Genomic DNA, 23928 nt, shown 5'->3' on the forward strand with positions numbered 1-23928 from the left:
GACCTCCATTGACGATTCAGTTCGTTGTAACATCTCGTCTGGACAGGTCACCGTCCTTAGTTAGTTAGTTAACGTTAGCTAGTTCATTATCACAAAAGTGAGAACTGCTCCAGATTGGAAACTTACGTTAATGTGTGTAAAGCCATGTTGCCTTTATGGAAACGATATACAAAATATGGGAAGGAATATAGTTGAGGAAATAATCCAAACCTAGTTCTGCCTAGTTAGGACATAACGTTAGCTAGCTAGATAACGGTACTGTACTGTAGCTCATACAACGCCGACTGTCAAACCCGGCTTTCTAATATTTACGGTAATTAACTATCGTAACGTTATGGAAGATATTCACAGAAAACCATCATTGTCTTCGTTATTCATCATTAGTATGTTATATTATTATATATAAATGTTTTCGAGACATATTCAGAGCCAAACATCAACCCAACTTAACCTTTTAACTGTTGTCGCATCCAAACTTGTCACCATCGTTTTCAGTTGTAATTGCGAAGTTCCCGGAAGAAGTCCAGCAACAACGGAGGTTCCTCGATGAACCCACCTTCTAACAAGTTCTTTGAAGAACCTTTTGGGGCTGTTTTTCATTGACCAAGAACCCTACGGTTCTTAGGGGATCTGAGAACAACTCCAGTTGAACCCTTCGTTTTTAGAGTTGTAGTCGGCTCTATTTACTCTCAGATTCAAAACATGATGATTAGCATCAACGATCAAGTCAGCTGCTGCTGCTCCAATACAGTATGAGGTGAGACGGTGAACTGACGTTGAACCGGGCAGTCAGCTGCTGCTGCTCCAATACAGTATGAGGTGAGACGGTGAACTGATGTTGAACTGGGCAGTCAGCTGCTGCTGCTCCAATACAGTATGAGGTGAGACGGTGAACTGATGTTGAACCGGGCAGTCAGCTGCTGCTGCTACAATACAGTATGAGGTGAGACGGTGAACTGATGTTGAACCGGGCAGTCAGCTGCTGCTGCTCCAATACAGTTTGAGGTGAGACGGTGAACTGATGTTGAACCGGGCAGTCAGCTGCTGCTGCTCCAATACAGTATGAGGTGAGACAGTGAACTGATGTTGAACCGGGCAGTCAGCTGCTCCAATACAGTATGAGGTGAGACGGTGAACTGACGTTGAATCATAATTAAGTTAATAAAAATGTATTAGTGAAACTGTTAAAAAAAATTGTATATGGCAAATTAAATATATTACGCTATTGTTATCATATAGAAACATCATGGAATATTGTACATCATATTAAATATATTTCTCTGTTATCATATAGAAACATCATGGAATATTGTACATCATATTAAATATATTACTCTATTGTTATCATATAGAAACATCATGGAATATTGTACATCATATTAAATATATTACTCTATTGTTAGCATATAGAAACATCATGGAATATTGTACATCATATTAGCATCAACATACATTATTGTTTCATTCAATTTCACATAATAAGGATATTTCATATTTTCAAGTTCAGAAGTCAGAACCTGCTATGTAAAAGAGACAGAAGAATGCACAATGGTCAATGCTATCCGGGATCCTTGGGACATCCCTACCCTAAACCCTAACCTTAACCATTTAAATGTCAACTTCAACGGGCTAGGGACGTCCCAAGGATGTATCTCTACCTGAAAATACATGATCTAAGTGATTGATAGTTGGTATTCAGCAGTCATAAAGCCTTATTTACTTTAATGAACTACTAAAATTGTGATTTTGTCAGACAGCATAGACAGCAGCTCTACACTTTATTGACTGACTGATCCATTCATCCTTCCATCCCTCCTCAGCCTTCCTCTCCTCTGAAGACCCAGTGAGGGTGGAGCTCAGTCAGAGAGCTGTTGAGGGACTGGTTAGGAAGAACACTTCTACAGAGAGGTGAGAGGTCACACGTGGTTTAGATGGCAAATATTATGTCCCCTTAGTGGTTAATCACGTCAGCTAAAGGGAATATGTTCCATCATCTATGTTTATTTACATTAGTGCAAATTCTCCACTGATGTGGGTGTAATTTCTCACCCATTTTGGCCATATGTAAGTGAATTTCCCCTCAGGCTCACACATTTGTTCTTTGTTATTACTTGAGCCACTGCCTGTTCAGTCTGCTATCATCCAGAAGGCGAGGTCAGTACAGGTGCATCAAAGCTGGGACCGAGAGACAGAAGCTGTTTTCCCATCACTAACACAGAGAGGCTGCTGCCTACATACACAGACTTGAAATCATTGGCCACTTTAAGGAATGGAACACTAGTCACTTTAATAATGTTTACATATCTGGCATTAATCATCTCATATGTATATACTGTATTCTATTCTACTGTATCTTAGTCTATGTATTACTCATCTCATATGTATATACTGTATTCTATTCTACTGTATCTTAGTCTATGCATTACTCATCTCATATGTATATACTGTATTCTATCCTATTCTACTGTATCTTAGTCTATGTATTACTCATCTCATATGTATATACTGTATTCTATCCTATTCTACTGTATCTTAGTCTGTGTATTACTCATCTCATATGTATATACTGTATTTTATCCTATTCTACTGTATCTTAGTCTATGTATTACTCATCTCATATATATATATACTGTATTCTATCCTATACTATTGTATCAGTCTATGCCGCTCTGACATCACTCGTCCATATATTTCTATATTCTTATTCCATTACTTAGATTTGTGTGTGTTAGATATTACTGCACTGAAGCATTTCGCTACACCCGCAATAACATCTGTATGTGACAAATAACATTTGATTTATTATGAAGGTCACTTGTGTAAAATGTACTTTTCCCCACTCATCTTTTGACATTGCTTATGTATTTTTAGTGGCTTGGCTGCTTCCAGATTATGTCAAAGGCCCATCCTGGTAGATCTGAACCCAATGCGGCTTGGAGTGATGGTGGTGTTTACCACTCAGTCAGCAGGCTTGAAATGTGAGATTGATACTGTTTTTCATACTAAGATGGACGATCAGTTTGTTGATTGGTCAGTCAATGGGTTAATCTTGTTTTGCAATATGTTCAAATCAAATCAAGATTTATTTATACAGCACATTTCAGACATGGATGCAACACAATGACTTCTCAGGAAAAAAACTGAAATATTTAGTACACAAACATAAGAGGATTAAGAAAATTATAATCACAACTTAAAGACTAATGAGCATCCTAAGGAAATGCCATTGATTAAAATGTTAAAATATCCAACCCAAAATATAAGCTTGTTTTTTAGGAGGGGCTCTGAAAGACACCATGGGGGTGTCCACTGAAAGTTGATTAGTAACAACAACTGGGACCTCAAAGACACCCACCATGAGACCCACTAAATCTGCCCAAGAAGAGGAAAACAAAAGAAAAACCCACACCAAACTTAAAGACAGGAAGCAAACCAAAAAGGTGGAGCAACTAAAGGTGTTGACTCTCCACATCTATCAAGACAACTGGAGCACTGGGCCAGACACTCTTAAATAGAACCTGGACCAGCTCAGGTGAAACACCTTCCCACTAACGAGATGGACAAGCCAGCACAGGTGTAACACATACTGACTAACGAGGTGACACCAATCAGTGCGTCCTACATGCTAACGAGACATACTTGCTAACCTCCAAACATAAATGGAAAACCAAAGACTGTAACACTTCCCCCTTAAGACAACAAATATATCCTACATTTATGACTCAATTTATTAGGATTGTTAATAAAATTGATTATAGACCGATTTATTATACTGCGTCAATGTGTATAGGCTGCAAGTATGTTGAAATTCAATGTTTTTTCCCCCAACTTTCACTTTCAACTAAAACTAAACCTATATTGTAAGTTGGGCATAGTCTTATTTTCAAGAACATTTTACGAGGTGGCATAGCCCCAATGTCACAGTTTAAACGTGTCCAAATGCAGAAACACTTTGTGATAAATTGAAAACATAAACATAAAATGTACAATATACACAAACATCGGCCACAATAATCATATTACTTAAACAAGCTCCTTATAAACTGCACAAGCACCTAAAAACACTGTTGTTCTGACAAGTAGCAATAAATCACTGATATCGATTAGGGGGGAAATCAGGTTGTTCATGCTGTTGAAACTAACACAACTAAAAAAACACATGGAAATGGGAGATATCTTTAACCTCACTGGTTAGAGGACAACCTGCAGAAGACAGTCAGCTACATTTTAGAGTGATGCATTTAAATTTAGGGGTTGCAAAACAAAGGAACGCAACACTTATTTGTCATAACTAATCTATATCATGCTAAAATCATTTGTGCTACAGGAGGGAGATGAGGTTGCACTTCCTGTTAAAACTAACAGCTGAAAAACCACACGGAATCTGGGAGTAATGTGTACATCACTGGTTAGAGGACAACTTGTAGAAAACAGCTCGCTACATTTTGAGGTGTTCCATTTTGATTCAAGTGGGTCACCAACATGGTAAGTGTAACACAGCTCTTTTTGTGTTAGTCACTTTTTGTTAAATCACATAAATAGTACTCTTTCAATTCAGAACCTGGATTTTCCCCCTGAGGCTAATATCCATATCATGTTGAAATCAATAGAACAGGGGACAAACGATTAGGGTTCTACATTGTGACATCATTAAAATACTCCTACTACAATGTTAAAACATTCTACATTGTGACATTATTTCATTGAAATCATGAAACAACTCCTTCATGTATGTATTTACTAATATTTGACCAGAGATCTTTTATCAGATTATCTCTGGTCACAGCTATGAGATTTCTCTTCTATGTGTGTTCTCTGGTGTTGAGTCAGCTGGCCAGATTGACCAAAACTTTTCCCACATTTACCACAGATAAAAGATTTCTCTTCTGTGTGTGTGCTCTGGTGTTGAGTCAGATGGCTAGCTTGAACAAAACTCTTCCCACATTGATCACAGCTATAAGATTTCTCTCCTGTGTGTTTTCTCTGGTGTACTGTCAGATAGCTAGATGTAGTAAAACCCCTCCCACATTGAGCACAGCTATAAGGTTTCTCTCCTGTGTGTGTTATTTGGTGTTGAGTCAGATTGCCAGATATAGTAAAACTCTTCCCACATTTATCACAGCTAAAAGGTTTTTCTCCTGTGTGTTTTCTCTGGTGTTGAGTCAGATGGCTAGCTTGAGCAAAACTTTCCCCACATTGATCACAGCTATAAGGTTTCTCTCCTGTGTGTGTTCTCTGGTGCACTGTCAGATCACTAGATTGACAAAAACTCTTCCCACATTGATCACAGCTATAAGGTTTCTCTCCTGTGTGTGTTCTCTGGTGTAATGTCAGATGGCCAGATCTAGTAAAACTCTTCCCACATTGATCACAGCCATAAGGTTTATCTCCTGTGTGTATTCTCTGGTGTATAGTTAGATAGCTAGAACTAGTAAAACTGTTCCCACATTGATCACAACTATAAGGTTTCTCTCCTGTGTGTATTCTCTGGTGTATAGTAAGATAGCTAGATCTAGTAAAACTCTTCCCACATTGATCACAGCCATAAGGTTTCTCTCCTGTGTGTGTTCTCTGGTGTAATGTCAGATGGCCAGATCTAGTAAAACTCTTCCCACATTGATCACAGCTATAAGGTTTCTCTCCTGTGTGTGTTCTTTGGTGTAAAGTCAGAGAGCCAGATGTAGTAAAACTCTTCCCACATTGATCACAGCTATAAGGTTTATCTCCTGTGTGTCTTCTCTGGTGCACTCTCAGAGGGCTAGATGTACTAAAACTCTTCCCACATTGATCACAGCTATAAGGTTTCTCTCCTGTGTGTATTCTCTGGTGTAAAGTCAGAGAGCCAGATGTAGTAAAACTCTTCCCACATTGAACACAGCTATAAGGTTTCTCTCCTGTGTGGATTCTCTGATGAATTGTAATGCCTGATGAGGTGAATCTCTTCCCACAGTCAGAGCAGCAGTGAGTTCTCTTCCCTGTGGATCTCTGCAGGTGTTTATTGAGGCGTTCTGATCTGGAGAGACTCTTCTCTGCCTCGTCAGCATCATGAGGTTGTTGAGGCTCCCCAGAGGATCCACGACTGTCCCGTCTCTCTCCTGTGCGAACAACAAAGTCAGATGATTAAAGGCCCACAACAGTGGAAATCCACTGTAAAAGGTGATGCCAACAGCATAGCCATGATGTTGTACAACAATTGACATCTGTAATGAATGTTAAAATTATTTGACAATTGTCTTAAAATGAGCAAGAATAGTCATATTTTAGTAGTAACATCGATGATTGTAGAGTAGATATAAGTTATTCATGTTGTTGAAACTCTAAGCAGTGTGCCAGACGACTTTTGGTCTCTAATATAGGCCCCTTTCTGTGTTTAATACAATTGCGGCACGAGGGCGATGCACATGCAATTTGGTTGTAGAAACTCTCCCCTGCTAATGAGGAAACTGACAGTTATGGATGTAGTATATCTTAAATGGTGAGCAAAGATTTCAGTTTTTCAGTGTATTCTGAATGTGAATGGGGGAAAACTCAGGGGAGTGCATTTCACACTACTTTGGATTATAATTGTAAGGCTCGTTTGAATGTCCTGTGTAATATAATGTTTGCTACAGTATTAAGAAATATGTTTAATTATTGAAGAATCGCGTTAATGACAGTATCTATTTGGGTGTTGTCAATCAATCAATCAATCAAGTTTATTTTATATAGCCCTTCATACATCAGCTAATATCTCGAAGTGCTGTAAGGAAACCCAGCCTAAAACCCCAAACAGCAAGCAATGCAGGTGTAGAAGCACGGTGGCTAGGAAAAACTCCCTAGAAAGGCCAAAACCTAGGAAGAAACCTAGAGAGGAACCAGGCTATGAGGGGTGGCCAGTCCTCTTCTGGCTGTGCCGGGTGGAGATTATAACAGAACATGGCCAAGATGTTCAAAATGTTCATAAGTGACAAGCATGGTCAAATAATAATCAGGAATAAATGTCAATTGGCTTTTCATAGTCAATAAAGTTATGATTTTTTAAAATGTATTTTTAATTACATTTTCCCCCCACCTTTATTTAACCAGGTGGCCAGTTGAGAACAAGTTCTCATTCACAACTTCGACCTGGCCAAGAAAAATCAAAGCAGTGCAACAAAAAAACAACACAGAGTTACACATGGGATAAACAAAAGTACAGTCAATAACACAATAGAAAAATCTATATACAGTGTGATGGAGTAAGGAGGTAAGGCAATAAACAGGCCATGCTATGGGTGGGTGTTGCTATGGTGACCAGTGAGCTGAGTTAAGGCGGAGCGTTACCTAGCAAAGACTTATAGATGACCTGGAGCCAATGGGTTTAGCGATGAATATGTAGCGAGGACCAGCCAACGAGGCTTTGGTGACAAAACGGATGGCACTGTGATAGACTACATCCAGTTTGCTGAGTAGAGTGTTGGAGGCTATTTTGTAAATGACATCACTGAAGTAAAGTATCGTCAGGATAGTCAGTTTTACGAGGGTATGTTTGGCAGCGTGAGTTTAGGAGTCTTTGTTGCGAAATAGGAAGCAGATTCTAGATTTAATTTGGGATTGGAGATGTTTAATGTGAGTCTGGAAGGAGAGTTTACAGTCTAACCAGACACCTAGGTAATTGTAGTTGTCCACATATTCTAAGTCAGAACCGTCCAGAGTAGTGATGCTAGTCGGGCGGATGAGGGCAGCGATCGGTTGAAGAGCATTTAGTTTTACTAGCGTTTAAGAGCAGTTGGAGGCCAAGGAAGGAGAGTTGTATGACATTGAAGCTCATTTGGAGGTTTGTTAACACAGTGTCCAAAGAAGGGCCAGATGTATACAGAATGGTGTCGTCTGCGTAGAGGTGGATCAGAGAATCACCCGCAGCAAGAGCGACATCATTGATATATACAGAGAAAAGAGTCGGCCAGAGAATTGAACCCTGTGGTACCCCATAGAGACTGCCAGAGGTCTGGACAACAGGCCCTCCGATTTGACACACTGAACTCTATCTGAAAAGTAGTTGGTGAAGCTGGGGAGGCAGTCATTTGAGAAACCAAGGTTGTTGAGTCTGCCGATAAGAATGCGGTGATTGACAGAGTCGAAAGCCTTGCCTTAACCTTTATCACTAGACACCTCATAGTGAGCTACAGGTAGGAATCAGCAATGAATCCCAATAATGAGACACCTCTGGGGAGGTCAGCAACAAATGTCAGCAACATTTAAAAATATATATATACAGTGGGGAGAACAAGTATTTGATACACTGCCGATATTGCAGGTTTTCCTACTTACAAAGCATGTAGAGGTCTGTAATTTTTTATCATAGGTACACTTCAACTGTGAGTGAAGGAATCTAAAACAAAAATCCAGAAAATCACGTTGTATGATTAAGTAATTAATTTGCATTTTATTGCATGACATAAGTCATAAGTATTTGATCACCTACCAACCAGTAAGAATTCTGGCTCTCACAGACCTGTTAGTTTTTCTTTAAGAAGCCCTCCTGTTCTCCACTCATTACCTGTATTAACTGCACCTGTTTGAACTCGTTACCTGTATAAAAAAACACCTGTCCACACACTCAATCAAACAGACTCCAACCTCTCCACAATGGCCAGGACCAGAGAGCTGTGTAAGGACATCAGTGATAAAATTGTAGACCTGCACAAGGCTGGGATGGGCTACAGGACAATAGGCAAGCAGCTTGGTGAGAAGGCAACAACTGTTGGCGCAATTATTAGAAAATGGAAGAAGTTCAAGATGATGGTCAATCACCCTCTGTCTGGGGCTCCATGCAAGATCTCACCTCGTGGGGCATCAATGATCATGAGGAAGGTGAGGGATCAGCTCAGAACTACACGGCAGGACCTGGTCAATGACCTGAAGAGAGCTGGGACCACAGTCTCAAAGAAAACCATTAGTAACACACTACGCCGTCATGGATTAAAATCCTGCAGCGCACGCAAGGTCCCACTGCTCAAGCCAGCGCATGTCCAGGCCCGTCTGAAGTTTGCCAATGACCATCTGGATGATCCAGAGGAGGAATGGGAGAAGGTCATGTGGTCTGATGAGACAAAAATAAAGCTTTTTGGTCTAAACTCCACTCGCCGTGTTTGGAGGAAGAAGAAGGATGAGTACAACCCCAAGAACACCATCCCAACCGTGAAGCACGGAGGTGGAAACATCATTTTTGGGGATGCTTTTCTGCAAAGGGGACATGACGACTGCACCGTATTGACGGGAGGATGGATGAGCCCATGTATTGCGAGATCTTGGCCGACAACCTCCTTCCCTCAGTAAGAGCATTGAAGATGGGTCATGGCTGGGTCTTCCAGCATGACAACGTCCCGAAACACACAGCCAGGGCAACTAAGGAGTGGCTCCGTAAGAAGCATCTCAAGGTCCTGGAGTGGCCTAGCCAGTCTCCAGACCTGAACCCAATAGAAAATCTTTGGAGGGAGCTGAAAGTCCGTATTGCCCAGCGACAGCCCCAAAACCTGAAAGATCTGGAGAAGGTCTGTATGGAGGAGTGGGCCAAAATCCCTGCTGCAGTGTGTGCAAACCTGGTCAAGAACTACAGGAAACGTATCTCTGTAATTGCAAACAAAGGTTTCTGTACCAAATATTAAGTTCTGCTTTTCTGATGTATCAAATACTTATGTCATGCAATAAAATGCAAATTAATTACTTAAAAATCATACAATGTGATTTTCTGGATTTTTGTTTTAGATTCCGTCTCTCACAGTTGAAGAGTACCTATGATACAAATTACAGACCTCTACATGCTTTGTAAGTAGGAAAACCTGCAAAATCGTCAGTGTATCAAATACTTCTTCTCCCCACTGTATAGTGTTTTATGACAAACCTTTTTTACAAATCCGTCAAGACACCAACTTAGACTTTACAGTGAAATGCTTTACTTACAAGCCCTTAACCAACAGTGCAGTTCAAGAAGAAGAAAACGTTTACCAAGTAGACTAAAATAAAAAGTAATAATAAAAAGTAACACAATGAGAATAACAATAACGAGGCTATATACAGAGGGCACTGGTACCGAGTCAGTGTGGAGGCTATATACAGGGGGCACCGGTACCGAGTCAGTGTGCGGGGGTACAGGCTAGTTGAGGTCATCTGTACATGGTGGGGGCGTAGTGACTATGCATAGGTAACAAACAACCAGCGAGTAGCAGCAGTGCACAAAATGGAGGGGGGTGGGGGTCAATGTAAATTGTCTGGTGGCGATTTCATGAATTGTTCAGCAGTCTTATGTCTTGGGGGAAGAAGCTGTTGAGGAGGCTTTTGGTCCTAGACTTGGTGCTCCGGTACCACTTGCCGTGCAGTAGCAGAGAAAACAGTTTATAACTTGAGTGACTGGAGTCTCTGACAATGTTGTGGCCTTTCCTCTGACACCGCTTATTATATAGGTCCTGGATGGCAGGAAGCTTGGACACAGTGATGTACTGGGCCGTTCGCACTACCCTCTGTAGCGCCTTAGGGTCAGATGGCGAGCAGTTGCCATACCAGGTGGTGATGCAACCGGTCAGGATGCCCTCGATGGAGCAGCTGTATTACCTTTTGAGGATCTGGGGACCCATGATAAATCTTTTCAATCTCCTGAGGGGGAAAAGGTTTTGTTGTGCCCTCTTCATGACTGTCTTGGTATATTCCCACCTGGGTGATTGAAAGATGAACTGAGGTCCACACTCCAGTCCAGTTGATGGTGGTAATGCACCTTAAAGTTGGTTTCCAACCGCCATATAAAGTCCAAAGAAGAAAAAGAAGCCTGAAGGAAGGTGAAATTACGAGAAACGAATTTGGTTTACCGTTTGGGGTATTGCAACTGGTTACTTATTTTGATGTGATATGAAAGTATTGTGTGAAATTATTCTCAATTGATATGAAAGTGCAGCGATTTACGTTTCTAGAAATGTATCGCAATTGAGAATGGATTCACATTTAGATGGAATATTTGACTATTTTAGAGCCAGTCTACCTCTGAAAATAACATACAGTCCTTGGACCTTGAGGAGTAACGGGGGCAGCAATCAGCAGTAGAAACAATAACAAAGCTTACTCCCTGCCCATTTCAGTAAAAAGCATATTGGGCTAAGCTAATAGGAGATATTGAGGACTACAGTATTTCAGGCATTGTCATTAGATGCATTTGATCAATTGTTAACGTTTTGTTGATGGTCCACTCTTGATGTTCTACACGTTACAGTGTAGCTTCAGCCATTCCTACAGAACAACATTAAAGTGTAGAACCCCTTTACTGCATATTGGTTCAACGACTGCAGAGACGGTACTTACTGGGGTTAAACGGATCTCCAACCTCGTCTTCTTTCACACCAAAAACTGCATCCTCCTCTTTCTCATCCTCCTCTTTCACTCTGAACGCGTCTTCCTCTTCTTTCACTGAAACGTCTTTCTCTTCTTCTTTCACTGTAACAGCCTCACCCTCTACTTCTTGTTTTACTGTGACATTCCCCTCTTTCACAAGAGCTTCTTTCTCCGTCCAGCAGACCGCCTCTTCTTTAACAGGAGGTGGGATGTTTAGGGAGCTCATGGTCGGGGATGTTAGCTAGCTAGCTATCTAGCTATCATTAGCGACAAGGCTAGTGCTAACTAAACCAGCCAGCTACTATAGCTGACTAATACAAAATAACGTAATATTAAATTAAATAGGTTAACAAGTTGATACGACAGAAGTGTGTCGAAAACACAGTAGCTAATATACACCGAAAGCGTATAAATAGCTTGAATCTTTCGGCTGTGTTGGCTAGCAAGCTACCGAGGTGGTTGACGAGCTGTTTATGAAGAACCGTCCACTAGGTTATACGTCACGCTGGCAGCGTCGCCTGAAAGACGCACATCGCCGTCTGCTGACTGGAAGGGAAACGCAGTTGAGGATCATATTTTATTTTCCGACAAAAGATTATTTTAAATGGATTTAATTAAATAATACCATTATATTGAGACATACAAAGACAGGAATGTGTTGATTGATTAGTGAGAATAAAAAATGTTTACCACAGCATATTTAAGGCAGTTTCATTAAGTTATACTACATCTAAATAAGTAGCTAGCTACTGTAGGTCTATACTGCTCCTACACGGTGTAACAATACATCATGTAGATGTATATAATGAACAGACTAGGTCTATACTGCTCCTACATGGTGTAACAATACATCATCTAGATGTATATAATGAACAGACTAGGTCTATACTGCTCCTACATGGTGTAACAATACATCATGTATATAATGAACAGACTAGGTCTATACTGCTGCTACATTTTTTGTATTATAATTTTATATTTACTTAACCTTTATTTACTTAACCTTTAACCTTTGTTCTCAACCAGGTCAGCCAGTTGAGAACAAGTTCTCATTTACAACTGCAACCTGGCCAAGATAAAGCAAAGCAGTGTGACAAAAACAGAGTTACACATAAACAAACGTACAGTCAATAACACCATAGAAAAATCTATATACAGTGTGTGCAAATGGAGTACGAAGGTAAGGCAATAAATAGGCCATAGTAGCGAAGTAATTACAATTTAGCAAATGAACACTGGAGTGATAAATGATGATGTGACGGGAATGGGAACAATCTTTGTTTGGTTTTAGAATGGCATTTTCCCCTCTTGAATTAGCAAGCACACTAGCGAAGTGGCGCGAAGCTCTCCATCGTCAACAAACGCAGACAACGCAACACGCCTAACGTCCCGAAAAAATGTCAATAATCTAATAAAACTATATTGAAAAAACATACTTTACGATGATAGTCACATTTATGAAATAAAATCAAAGCCGGAGATATTAGCCGTCTATAACGACAGCTTTTCAGAAGGCAATACCCGGTCCCTTCTCGCGCGTTCCAGAAAACAGGAAATTGGTGTCACGTCATGCCAAGAGCTCTTATTCAACCTCAGATCAAGTTATACACTCCATTTCTTCTCTCCCTGCCTGTTGACATCTAGTGGAAGGCGTATGCAGTGCATGTCGACCAATAGAACACATGCAAATTAATAAACTGACCCTAGAACAGACTGCCTGATTTCAGATTTCTCACTTCCTGTCAGGAAGTTTGCTGCAAAATGAGTTCTGTTTTACTCACAGATATAATTCAAACGGTTTTAGAAAGTAGAAGAGTGTTTTCTATCCAATAGTAATAATAATATGCATATTGTACGAGCAAGAATTGAGTACGAGGCAGTTTGGGAACGAAATTTTTACAAAGTGAAAACAGCACCCCCTATTGAGAAAAGGTTTTAATGAACAGTCCAGCAGGCATCAGCTATGTAGCCAAGTGATCATAGGGTCCAGTGAACAGCAATATATGAACCAGTGAACAGCAATATATGAACCAGGGAAGCCGTTAGGTAGTCGTTACTATGCTAGCCGGGAGCCGCGCCTGGGTCGAGGCTAACTAGTGCTAGCTTCGGGACAAGGGTGTCACCGACGTCTGGCAAAGGCCGGTTGAGGGCACATCTGACGGAATTGCGTTGGCAGACCAGTCGTGATGGATCGGCGGGGCTCTGTGTCGACAAAGGGTCCAGGCCAACTGGCAAAAGAGGTATTGTAGCTGGAGAAATTTTGTTTGCTAGCCGGGAGATGCACCTGGCTCGAGGCTAACTGGTGCTAGCTTCGGGACAAGGGCGTTAGCCACTATAGCCAATCCGGTGCAAAGGTCCAGAGCTTACGGCAGGAATGCGGTAATGTAGTGGCTTCTAGTCGCCTTAGTGAAGAGTCTGGGAGACATCAGCTGTGTGGCCGAGTGATCATAGGGTCCACTGAGCAGGCCGGGAGATGGGCCTGGCTCAAGGCTAGCGTCGAGGCTGGGCCACTCGGTAGCAGCTAGCCAGCTGCGATTATCTGGTGTAATGGTCCAGAGCTTACGGCAGGAATACGGTGATGTAGTGGAGAAAAACAGTCCGATATGCTCAGGGTTGATATCGCGCTGTGCAGACTGGCAGGTATTATCCAGGCTAAAAGCGGCTGGTGTCTGAGCTAAAAAGGTAAAGGCCGCTAGCAGTGGCTAACAATGACTAAATAGCTAGTAGCTAATTAGCTTCTGATGGCTAGCTTCTGATGGAGGTTCTAGCTATAAGGTCTAAAAGAAATAGCAGATCCGTATCACATTGGGTGAGGCGGGTTGCCGGAAGGTATATGTAATTAAAAAAAATGGAAAAAGATATTGAAATATATTGCAATATATACAAAAAAAGATAACATTTACAACAACAAACACGTCTTACTGCTACACGCCATCTTGGATTACAAGATGACTCAGTTAAAAACCATTGGATTTAGCAAACTCTGAAATTATTTAGTATTTCTGTGCCCATGAAAACGGTTTTCCCAGCGTAACATAAGGAGCCACTAAATGATAAGTGGGTCGAGTGCATTTCAGAATACAAAAAAATTGTCCGACAGCAATATCCCGTATTTAAGTTGAAGTTCATCATATGACAAGCGTAACGTTATGACTATAACTACTGTTCCCTGAAGGAGGGAAACTAGGTACAACATACGATCAAATCCACGCCTTGCTGGAAGCCCCACCACCCACAGGTGATGAGAGGCTTGGATTTATTCTGCTCTTTAATACCGCTCTTCACCGACACAGGAAAGGGCGGGGACAAACAGGTGTTGTACCTCATTTCCCTCCTTCAGGGAAGTGCAATTATAATCAAAGTTACACTCCCTTTCAGTCATTCAACTTCGGTACAACATACTATGGGGAAATACAATCATTCCCGATGCCGACCCAAACGGATACTAAATGAAACAGCCCCCTGCAGACCACCCAGACCTGATCCTACAAGATGCGTCAGTTTTGTCAATTTATTCATTGTCTTTTGTTTGAAATAGTCTATCTATCTGTAGACTATTAGTCTACTACTGAAAACTTAAGTAGCAGAATGGCAGAATTTACGAAGTCCAGCAGCGGACGGGCGAATCCCTCTGGTCAGGTTATGTTGACGAGCGGCTCCCTCTGGTCAGGTTACGTTGACGACCGGCTCCCTCTGGTCAGGTTACGTTGACGACCGGCTCCCTCTGGTCAGGTTACGTTGACGACCGGCTCCCTCTGGTCAGGTTACGTTGACGACCGGCTCCCTCTGGTCAGGTTACGTTGACGACCGGCTCCCTCTGGTCAGGTTACGTTGACGACCGGCTCCCTCTGGTCAGGTTACGTTGACGACCGGCTCCCTCTGGTCAGGTTACGTTGACGACCGGCTCCCTCTGGTCAGGTTACGTTGACGACCGGCTCCCTCTGGTCAGGTTATGTTGACGAGCGGCTCCCTCTGGTTATGACTTCGAGTCATTTGTGTGTCTTAATTATTTGATCCAACAGAATGCTTAAAGCATCAGACAAGTTCAGTACGTATATTTGATTTTATAAAAACACATGGGGCGATTGGTAGAAAGAACAGATGACTCTTGGTTGACCAAGATGTATTTTAGTTGGGGACAGCACTAGAACATGATTTTGGGGCTCCCGAGTGGCGCAGCGGACACTGCATCTCAGTGCTTGAGGCGCCACTACAGACACCCTGGATCAAATCCAGACTGTATCACAACCGGCCGTGATTGGGAGTCCCATAGGGCGGCGCACAATTGGCCCAGCATCGTCCGGTGTAGGCAGTCATTGTAAATAAGAATTTGTTCTTAACTGACTTAACTGAAATAAGGGTTACATTCAAATAAATTTAAAAAACAGTGTTTCATGATAAACCATTTTTTACAAATCCATCAAGGCACCAACTTTGAGAAGGGTTTAAAACAAAGGTTTCAAACCAATTCATGAATGTAATTGCTTCTAGGTATGTCTTGCCTTTAATGTAAAGGCATGACAAAAAATTGGCTGAATATTATACAATGACTTATCAACAGCTCTAATAATTTGCCTTCACAGGAAATCTTCACTGGCAATTCTAGAATATACTATATATCCTAGAAACCTGGTTAAACTATCATTATGACATCATGCATGGCCAGTCCTTGTATTCATAGTGTAGTGAATTCAGGGGGTAGCCCTGAGCTGGACTCAAACCTGGGTCCAGCGACTGTCAAGCCAACACCTTATAACTGTTACACCAAGATGTCTGAACTTCTTGACGAGTTCGCTAGGTGTTGAGTTAGGGTTGCTACAATAGCTTTCTCTATGAATTTGAGAGTGGTTACATTTCTCCAGCCCCATCCCTCAGCTGTTTACCAAACCAAGTCTCTTGGCAGCCATTTTGTTGCTGTTTAAATACTAGGTTGTCCCTTTAAAAAAGCCACACATCAATCAAACAATCTGAAGTTGAAACAATAACAAAGCAGTCATTCCACCACTGTTTTGGTAATAAGATGATGATGGGCCTGGAGACATTTAACTACTCTCAAATTCATAGACAGACCTATGGATGAAAGGACTGACCATCCATGATATCAACATTATAGTTAACCATGTTGAGGCTGTTGATACACATTGTTTCTAAACATTGGAGTAAAAAAAGCTTATTTGGGGTTCTGATGGGGTACAACAGTTTAACTAAGCTCATGAGGCATGTGTTATATTCTCCAAGAATCAATGGCAAAATATGGATGTAGCAATTGCAGATTTCCCCTTTAACACCAAACATCAGTTCAACAACTGCAGAGTTTGTACCTCTGTATTTAAGACAGTACTTACCAGTGGTAATCACGGCCCGGTTTCTCAAAACCATCTTATGGCTAAGTTCATCTTTAGAACCACTGGATGCCTTAAATTGCGTTTGGGAAATCGGGTCCAGATATCCAGTTTCTTCCTCCTCTTCTTCCGATGAGACCGTATTCTCCCCATCCTGCGCTTTCACTTCAAAAACTGAATCCTCCTCATCTTTTACTGTAACACCCTCCTCCTCTTTCACTGAAACGTCTTTCTCTTCTTGTTTCAGGGTAACAACCTCACCCTCTACTTGTTTTTGTATTGTAACATCCTTCTCTTCCTCCTCCTCTTTGATGAGAGCTTCTTTCTCCGTACAGCAGACCGTCTCTTCTTCACCAGGAAGAGAGTAATTTTGTGAACTCATGGTCGGAGATGTTAGCTAGCTAGGCTAATGCTAACTTAACCAGCCCGCCAGCTGAATAATAACAACAACACCGTAAATATGAAATGAAATAATATAACTTACTAACTAGACGACAGACGAGGGTTTAAAACACAGTGGCTAATATACACTAAAGCGTCTAAAGAGCTTTATTGGTTCGGCTATTTTGTCTAGCAAGCTACCGAGGTGGCGGACTAACTGTTGCTGCTGCTGAAAGAAGCGTTCCGTCCACTAGATTATACGTCACACTAACAGCATTGCGTTCCGTCCACTAGATTATACGTCACACTAACCGCATTGCCTTAAAATCGCACACCGCCATCTGCTGACTGGAGTGGGTAACGCTCAGTCTGAACCTCTGACTGCGATGGAGATGTGCGACTTTAAGACAATGACGCTAGTGTGACGTAAAATATATATTATAATGTTCAGACAAAAAGTTAGTGTAGGAAGCATGAGTTTTTACTCACCAGTGTAACTATACAGTGTGGTTAAAGACTTAGTAACTTAGTTGTGTTCACGATCTGGTTCCCTATAAGCACAACCAGTTATGTTTTTGAATGATCACATATGTATTAATTTATTTCGGGATTCTGGGTAATCCACAGCAGATTTATGGAGAATTGCTCTGTGGGTGAGTTCAAAATTGAATAGTCCCGGGATAGAAATATATAAAGTTGACATTACATCATAAAATCCACCTTTTAAATCATACATTAGCAATTTATGTTTTAGGAACTACTGTTGTTGGTTTGGCGTCAAATAAGCCTCTCTTTATATGTTATTTGCCGAATCTCAGTTTTCCATGTGGGTTTTATGCTAAAGTTCCCTCTTTCAAGTTGGTATCTAACTGGAAAATGCATCTTCTTTAGGAGTGCTATTTTTACCCTGTCGACTACTGATCGTTCATCCACACTGTGTGTCTCATCAATGCAGGTCATTTATGACAAATGTATAAAGTATATGTTTTATAAACTCATGAACACCAGACAATTTATTAGCACGGTTCTTGTTAGTTTAGGTGTATTATACTTCTTCGCCACCAGAGGGGGACATTGAGTAAATCTTCAGGTTCATTTGATATATTTTGATAGTAAAATGGATGACAGTTTATTCTGATGTAGTGAATATGAGACACATGGAAACAATGTATTCATTTTATTATAGTAAATTAGGAATTAGTAGGAATTGTTAAATCCACTATACGATCACAATGACTTTGATAGACATTTCAATAGTTTTTTTGTTCGAATATTATAGGGCAGATTAATGGAGAATTGCTGTGGGAGTGCTATTTATATCCCGTCACTACTGATCATTCATCCATACTGTGTGTGTCCCATCATTGCAGCTTTGGAAATAAATGAACTATCCATCCATTGCTCCTTCCTGTGTTGACTCACTGACTTGAGAGACCAGGAAGGTCACACTAGCTCGATAGGTTGATATCTAGCTCAAGCTTCACCTCATGCTTTTCATTAACTGTGTGGTTGTGTTATCTAGTGGGAACCCGTTAGCACGGTGGGCTCTGGTGCCTTCTTGCCGTGGGCTCAAAATGACAGAGGAAATCAACCTGCTTGCTCCTTTTTGTTTTGTCAACTTTTCGATATGGATGTTATGTTTGATACCGGAGGTATCATTGAATTGAATTGAATCATTGCATTGAAAGCAGTAAACTTTTTTTGTGTTGATGCCTGTATCACTTTATCAGCAGCACGTGATCAATGACGTCTGAAGCTTCGTTTCATCGAACAACCACCTGATTGGTTTGGTATTTTGCTTGTTCGCCACTGCAGGCGACGGACTGATCTACAAATCACCTTACATCATGAATAACTACTCATTATTATTTATATATCAGTCAGCCAGTCACCATTTACCCACAATGCAGCATGGATTTCATGCTCTCAAACACGGCCAGTGGTTTAGTAGAAGAAGAAGTAAATGACATTAAGGCTATGCTGCTACGTGCTAAGGTGTGGGACGTCATCTATAATAATGACATAAAGGCTATGCTGCTACGGTGTGGGATGTCATCTATAATAATGACATAAAGGCTATGCTGCTAAGGTGTGGGATGTCATCTATAATAATGACATAAAGGCTATGCTGCTACGGTGTGGGATGTCATCTATAATAATGACATAAAGGCTATGCTGCTACGGTGTGGGATGTCATCTATAATAATGACATAAAGGCTATGCTGCTACGGTGTGGGACGTCATCTATAATAATGACATAAAGGCTATGCTGCTACGGTGTGGGATGTCATCTATAATAATGACATAAAGGCTATGCTGCTACGGTGTGGGATGTCATCCATAATAATGACATAAAGGCTATGCTGCTACGGTGTGGGATGTCATCTATAATAATGACATAAAGGCTATGCTGCTACGGTGTGGGATGTCATCTATAATAATGACATAAAGGCTATGCTGCTACGGTGTGGGGCGTCATCTATAATAATGACATTAAGGCTATGCTGCTACGGTGTGGGAGGTCATCTATAATAATGACATAAAGGCTATGATGCTACTTTGTGGGATGTCATCTATAATAATGACATAAATGCTATGCTGCTACGATGTGGGATGTCATCTATAATAATGACATAAAGGCTATGCTGCTACGGTGTGGGATGTCATCTATAATAATGACATAAAGGCTATGATGCTACTTTGTGGGATGTCATCTATAATAATGACATAAATGCTATGCTGCTACGATGTGGGATGTCATCTATAATAATGACATAAAGGCTATGATGCTACTTTGTGGGATGTCATCTATAATAATGACATAAATGCTATGCTGCTACGATGTGGGATGTCATCTATAATAATGACATAAAGGCTATGCTGCTACGGTGTGGAACGTCATCTATAATAATGACATAAAGGCTATGCTGCTACGGTGTGGGATGTCATCTATAATAATGACATAAAGGCTATGCTGCTACGTGCTACGGTGTGGGATGTCATCTATAATAATGACATAAAGGCTATGCTGCTACGGTGTGGGATGTCATCTATAATAATGACATAAAGGCTATGCTGCTACGGTGTGGGATGTCATCTATAATAATGACATAAAGGCTATGCTGCTACGGTGTGGGATGTCATCTATAATAATGACATTAAGGCTATGCTGCTACGGTGTGGGATGTCATCTATAATAATGACATAAAGGCTATGCTGCTACGGTGTGGGATGTCATCTATAATAATGACATTAAGGCTATGCTGCTACGGTGTGGGATGTCATCTATAATAATGACATAAAGGCTATGCTGCTACGGTGTGGGACGTCATCTATAATAATGACATAAAGGCTATGCTGCTACGGTGTGGGATGTCATCTATAATAATGACATAAAGGCTATGCTGCTACGGTGTGGGACGTCATCTATAATAATGACATAAAGGCTATGCTGCTACGGTGTGGGATGTCATCTATAATAATGACATAAAGGCTATGCTGCTACGGTGTGGGATGTCATCTATAATAATGACATAAAGGCTATGCTGCTACGGTGTGGGATGTCATCTATAATAATGACATAAAGGCTATGCTGCTACGGTGTGGGATGTCATCTATAATAATTTGTCTGTTCTAAATTCTGTGTTGCTCAAAGCCTTGAGTGATGAACCTATTTTTGAGACTATTGGTTGTAAAGCGTCAATGCTTCAGGAAGCTTTGTTTCACCATCATGGAATCTATCTATTTTGGATGTTGGGGATTTTCCCTGCCATCATTCTGTGTGTCTCTGCTCTTCTGATCTGCAGTCATATTTTAGTTATTTTAGATGCAGTTAGGTGTGTATTCAGTCTGGTGATATACCAGGGACTATGCATGCAGTTAGGTGTGTATGCAGTCTGGTGATATACCAGGGACTGGGGATGCAGTTAGGTTTGTATGCAGTCTGGTGATATACCAGGGACTGGGGATGCAGTTAGGTTTGTATGCAGTCTGGTGATATACCAGGGACTATGCATGCAGTTAGGTGTGTATGCAGTCTGGTGATATACCAGGGCCTGGGGATGCAGTTAGGTTTGTATGCAGTCTGGTGATATACCAGGGACTGGTGATGCAGTTAGGTTTGTATGTAGTCTGGTGATATACCAGGGACTGGGCATGCAGTTAGGTTTGTATGCAGTCTGGTGATATACCAGGGACTGGGCATGCAGTTAGGTTTGTATGCAGTCTGGTGATATACCAGGGACTGGGCATGCAGTTAGGTTTGTATGCAGTCTGGTGATATACCAGGGACTGGTGATGCAGTTAGGTTTGTATGCAGTCTGGTGATATACCAGGGACTATGCATGCAGTTGGGTTTGTATGCAGTCTGGTGATATACCAGGGTCTATGCATGCAGTTAGGTTTGTATGCAGTCTGGTGATATACCAGGGACTGGGGATGTAGTTAGGTTTCTATGCAGTCTGATGATATACCAGGGACTATGCATGCAGTTGGGTTTGTACAGTCTGGTGATATACCAGGGACTATGCATGCAGTTAGGTTTGTATGCAGTCTGGTGATATACCAGGGACTATGCATGCAGTTGGGTTTGTACAGTCTGGTGATATACCAGGGACTATGCATGCAGTTAGGTTTGTACAGTCTGGTGATATACCAGGGACTATGCATGCAGTTGGGTTTGTACAGTCTGGTGATATACCAGGGACTATGCATGCAGTTAGGTTTGTACAGTCTGGTGATATACCAGGGACTATGCATTCAGTTAGGTTTGTATGCAGTCTGGTGATATACCAGGGACTGGGGATGTAGTTAGGTTTGTATGCAGTCTGGTGATATACCAGGGACTATGCATGCAGTTAGGTTTGTATGTAGTCTGGTGATATACCAGGGACTATGCATGCAGTTAGGTTTGTACAGTCTGTTGATATACCAGGGACTATGCATGCAGTTGGGTTTGTACAGTCTGGTGATATACCAGGGACTGGGCATGTATTTAGGTTTGTATGCAGTCTGGTGATATACCAGGTACTGGGGATGTAGTTAGGTTTGTACAGTCTGGTGATATACCAGGGACTGGGGATGCAGTTAGGTTTGTATGCAGTCTGGTGATATACCAGGGACTATGGATGCAGTTAGGTTTGTATGTAGTCTGGTGATATACCAGGGCCTGGGGATGCACAGTTAGCGTTGTTTTCCTCTAGCTATTCTCCAGTTTGCTCCCAGCAGCTTTCATAGAACGTAGATCACTGTTAAACCAGACGCTGCAGAGCGTTTGTTTGACTGAATGAATATGACATTGCCTTAAATGCAGCGTTAGATGTAAAGTTTAAATTCTCATTCATTACACATCTTCACTAATCAATCAACACATGCTTTCCTTTGGACGTATCAATATAATATTATTTAATGAAATACATTTTAAAATACAATTTTTTGTCAGGAAATAAAATAAACATTTCCTTATACTGCGTTACCCACTCCAGTCAGCTGATGACGATGCTGCCAGTGTGACGTATAATCTAGTGGACGGGACACTTCAACAACAACAGCGAGTCAGTCACTTCAGTAGCTTGCTAGGCGACATGGCCTAAACATTCAAGCTTTTTAGACTGTTTCAGTGCATATTTGCCTATGTGTTTTAGACATACTTCTGTTTTATAGCGAGTTGACCCATTTATTTTCATATTTACGTTGTTAGTCAGGCAGACGTCTTAAATTTGCCTAGCGCTAGGCTAGTCGCTAATGCTAACTAGCTAGCTAACATCTCCGACCATGAGCTCCCTAAACATCCCCCCTCCAGTTAAAGAAGAGGCGGTCTGCTGGACGGAGAAAGAAGCTCTGGGGCTGAACATTGTCGAGGAGGAAGAGGAGGGTGTTACAGTAAAACAAGAAGTAGAGGATGAGGCTGTTACAGTGAAAGAAGAGGAAGACGCGTTCAGAGTGAAAGAGGAGGAGGATGTTACAGTAAAAGAAGAGGAGGAGGAAGAGAAAGAGGAGGATGCAGTTTTTGGAGTGAAGGAGAAAGAGGGAGAGAGAACGGTCATATTGACAGAGGAGTCAGGAGATCTGATTACCACCAGTAAGTACTGTCTTAAAAACGGGCTCTAACTCTCTAAAGGTTTTGAATGAATGTGTGGTTTTTAAGCAGCATGCTACTGAAATTCTATACTTGAAAATGTTGTTCTGTACTATAGGAATTTATGTGATAATATAATGTTAAAGCTACATTTTAAAATGGGTGATTAAAGCCCTGAATGCTGATTGGCTGACAGCCGTGGTATATCAGGCCGTATACCATGGGTATGACAAAACATGTATTTTTACTGCTCTAATTACGTTGGTAACCAGTTTATAATTGCAATAATCCACCCCAGGGGTTTGTGATATATGGCCAATATACCACGGCTAAGGGCTGTAACCAGGCACTCTGCGTTGCGTCGTGCTTAAGGACAGTCTTTAACCATGCTATATTGGCCATGTACCACACTTCCTCGGGTCTTATTGGTTAACTGTAACGTGTATACCATCAGAGTCCCCCCCCCCCACCACAAAATCACAACTTAATTGTCCCACACAATGGCAAACAACCATCTATTATTATAGAGCTCTGCTCAGCCTAAAACATGACATTATCTATTATTATAGAGCTCTGCTCAGCCTGTAACCATGACATTATCTATTATTATAGAGCTCTTATTATGACATCATGACATTCCCTGAGAGATTAGATTTCGAGCTCTACATCATTTGTTTTTAAATCTCACCGTCACAAAGTATATTTTTAATGATGTAATGTTGTGAAGACTGACCTCAGGTTATTGAGGGATCTAGTCTAGATTAAACCTCATAGGAAGACAATTTTATTTAA

General features: G+C 41.2%; 2 protein-coding genes across 4 annotated transcripts in view; one reads left to right on the forward strand and one right to left on the reverse strand.

Moving 5' to 3' along the window:
* LOC139548169 (zinc finger protein 135-like) overlaps positions 1-23928 on the forward strand; it is a 263034-nt gene that overhangs the window by 226903 nt on the left and 12203 nt on the right. The gene's annotated exons all lie outside the window — the stretch shown is intronic.
* The window catches only part of LOC139548133 (zinc finger protein ZFP2-like), a 176629-nt gene continuing 155761 nt past the window's right edge, over positions 3061-23928 (reverse strand). Inside the window, exons 1-2 of one of the 2 annotated variants that reach the window (XM_071357547.1) lie at positions 16683-17300; positions 3061-6095 (exon numbers count right to left, since the gene is read on the reverse strand). In XM_071357547.1, coding sequence (XP_071213648.1) covers positions 4771-6095; positions 16683-17061 — 1704 coding nt within the window. In that variant the 5' untranslated portion in view covers positions 17062-17300 and the 3' untranslated portion in view covers positions 3061-4770. Of the gene's footprint in view, positions 6096-16682; positions 17301-23928 lie in introns of those variants that run through there. The other variant, XM_071357556.1, reaches the window with a different exon arrangement.

The sequence above is a fragment of the Salvelinus alpinus genome, chromosome 2 (assembly GCF_045679555.1).
Source record: "Salvelinus alpinus chromosome 2, SLU_Salpinus.1, whole genome shotgun sequence".
NCBI classification, from domain to species: Eukaryota; Metazoa; Chordata; class Actinopteri; order Salmoniformes; family Salmonidae; genus Salvelinus; species Salvelinus alpinus.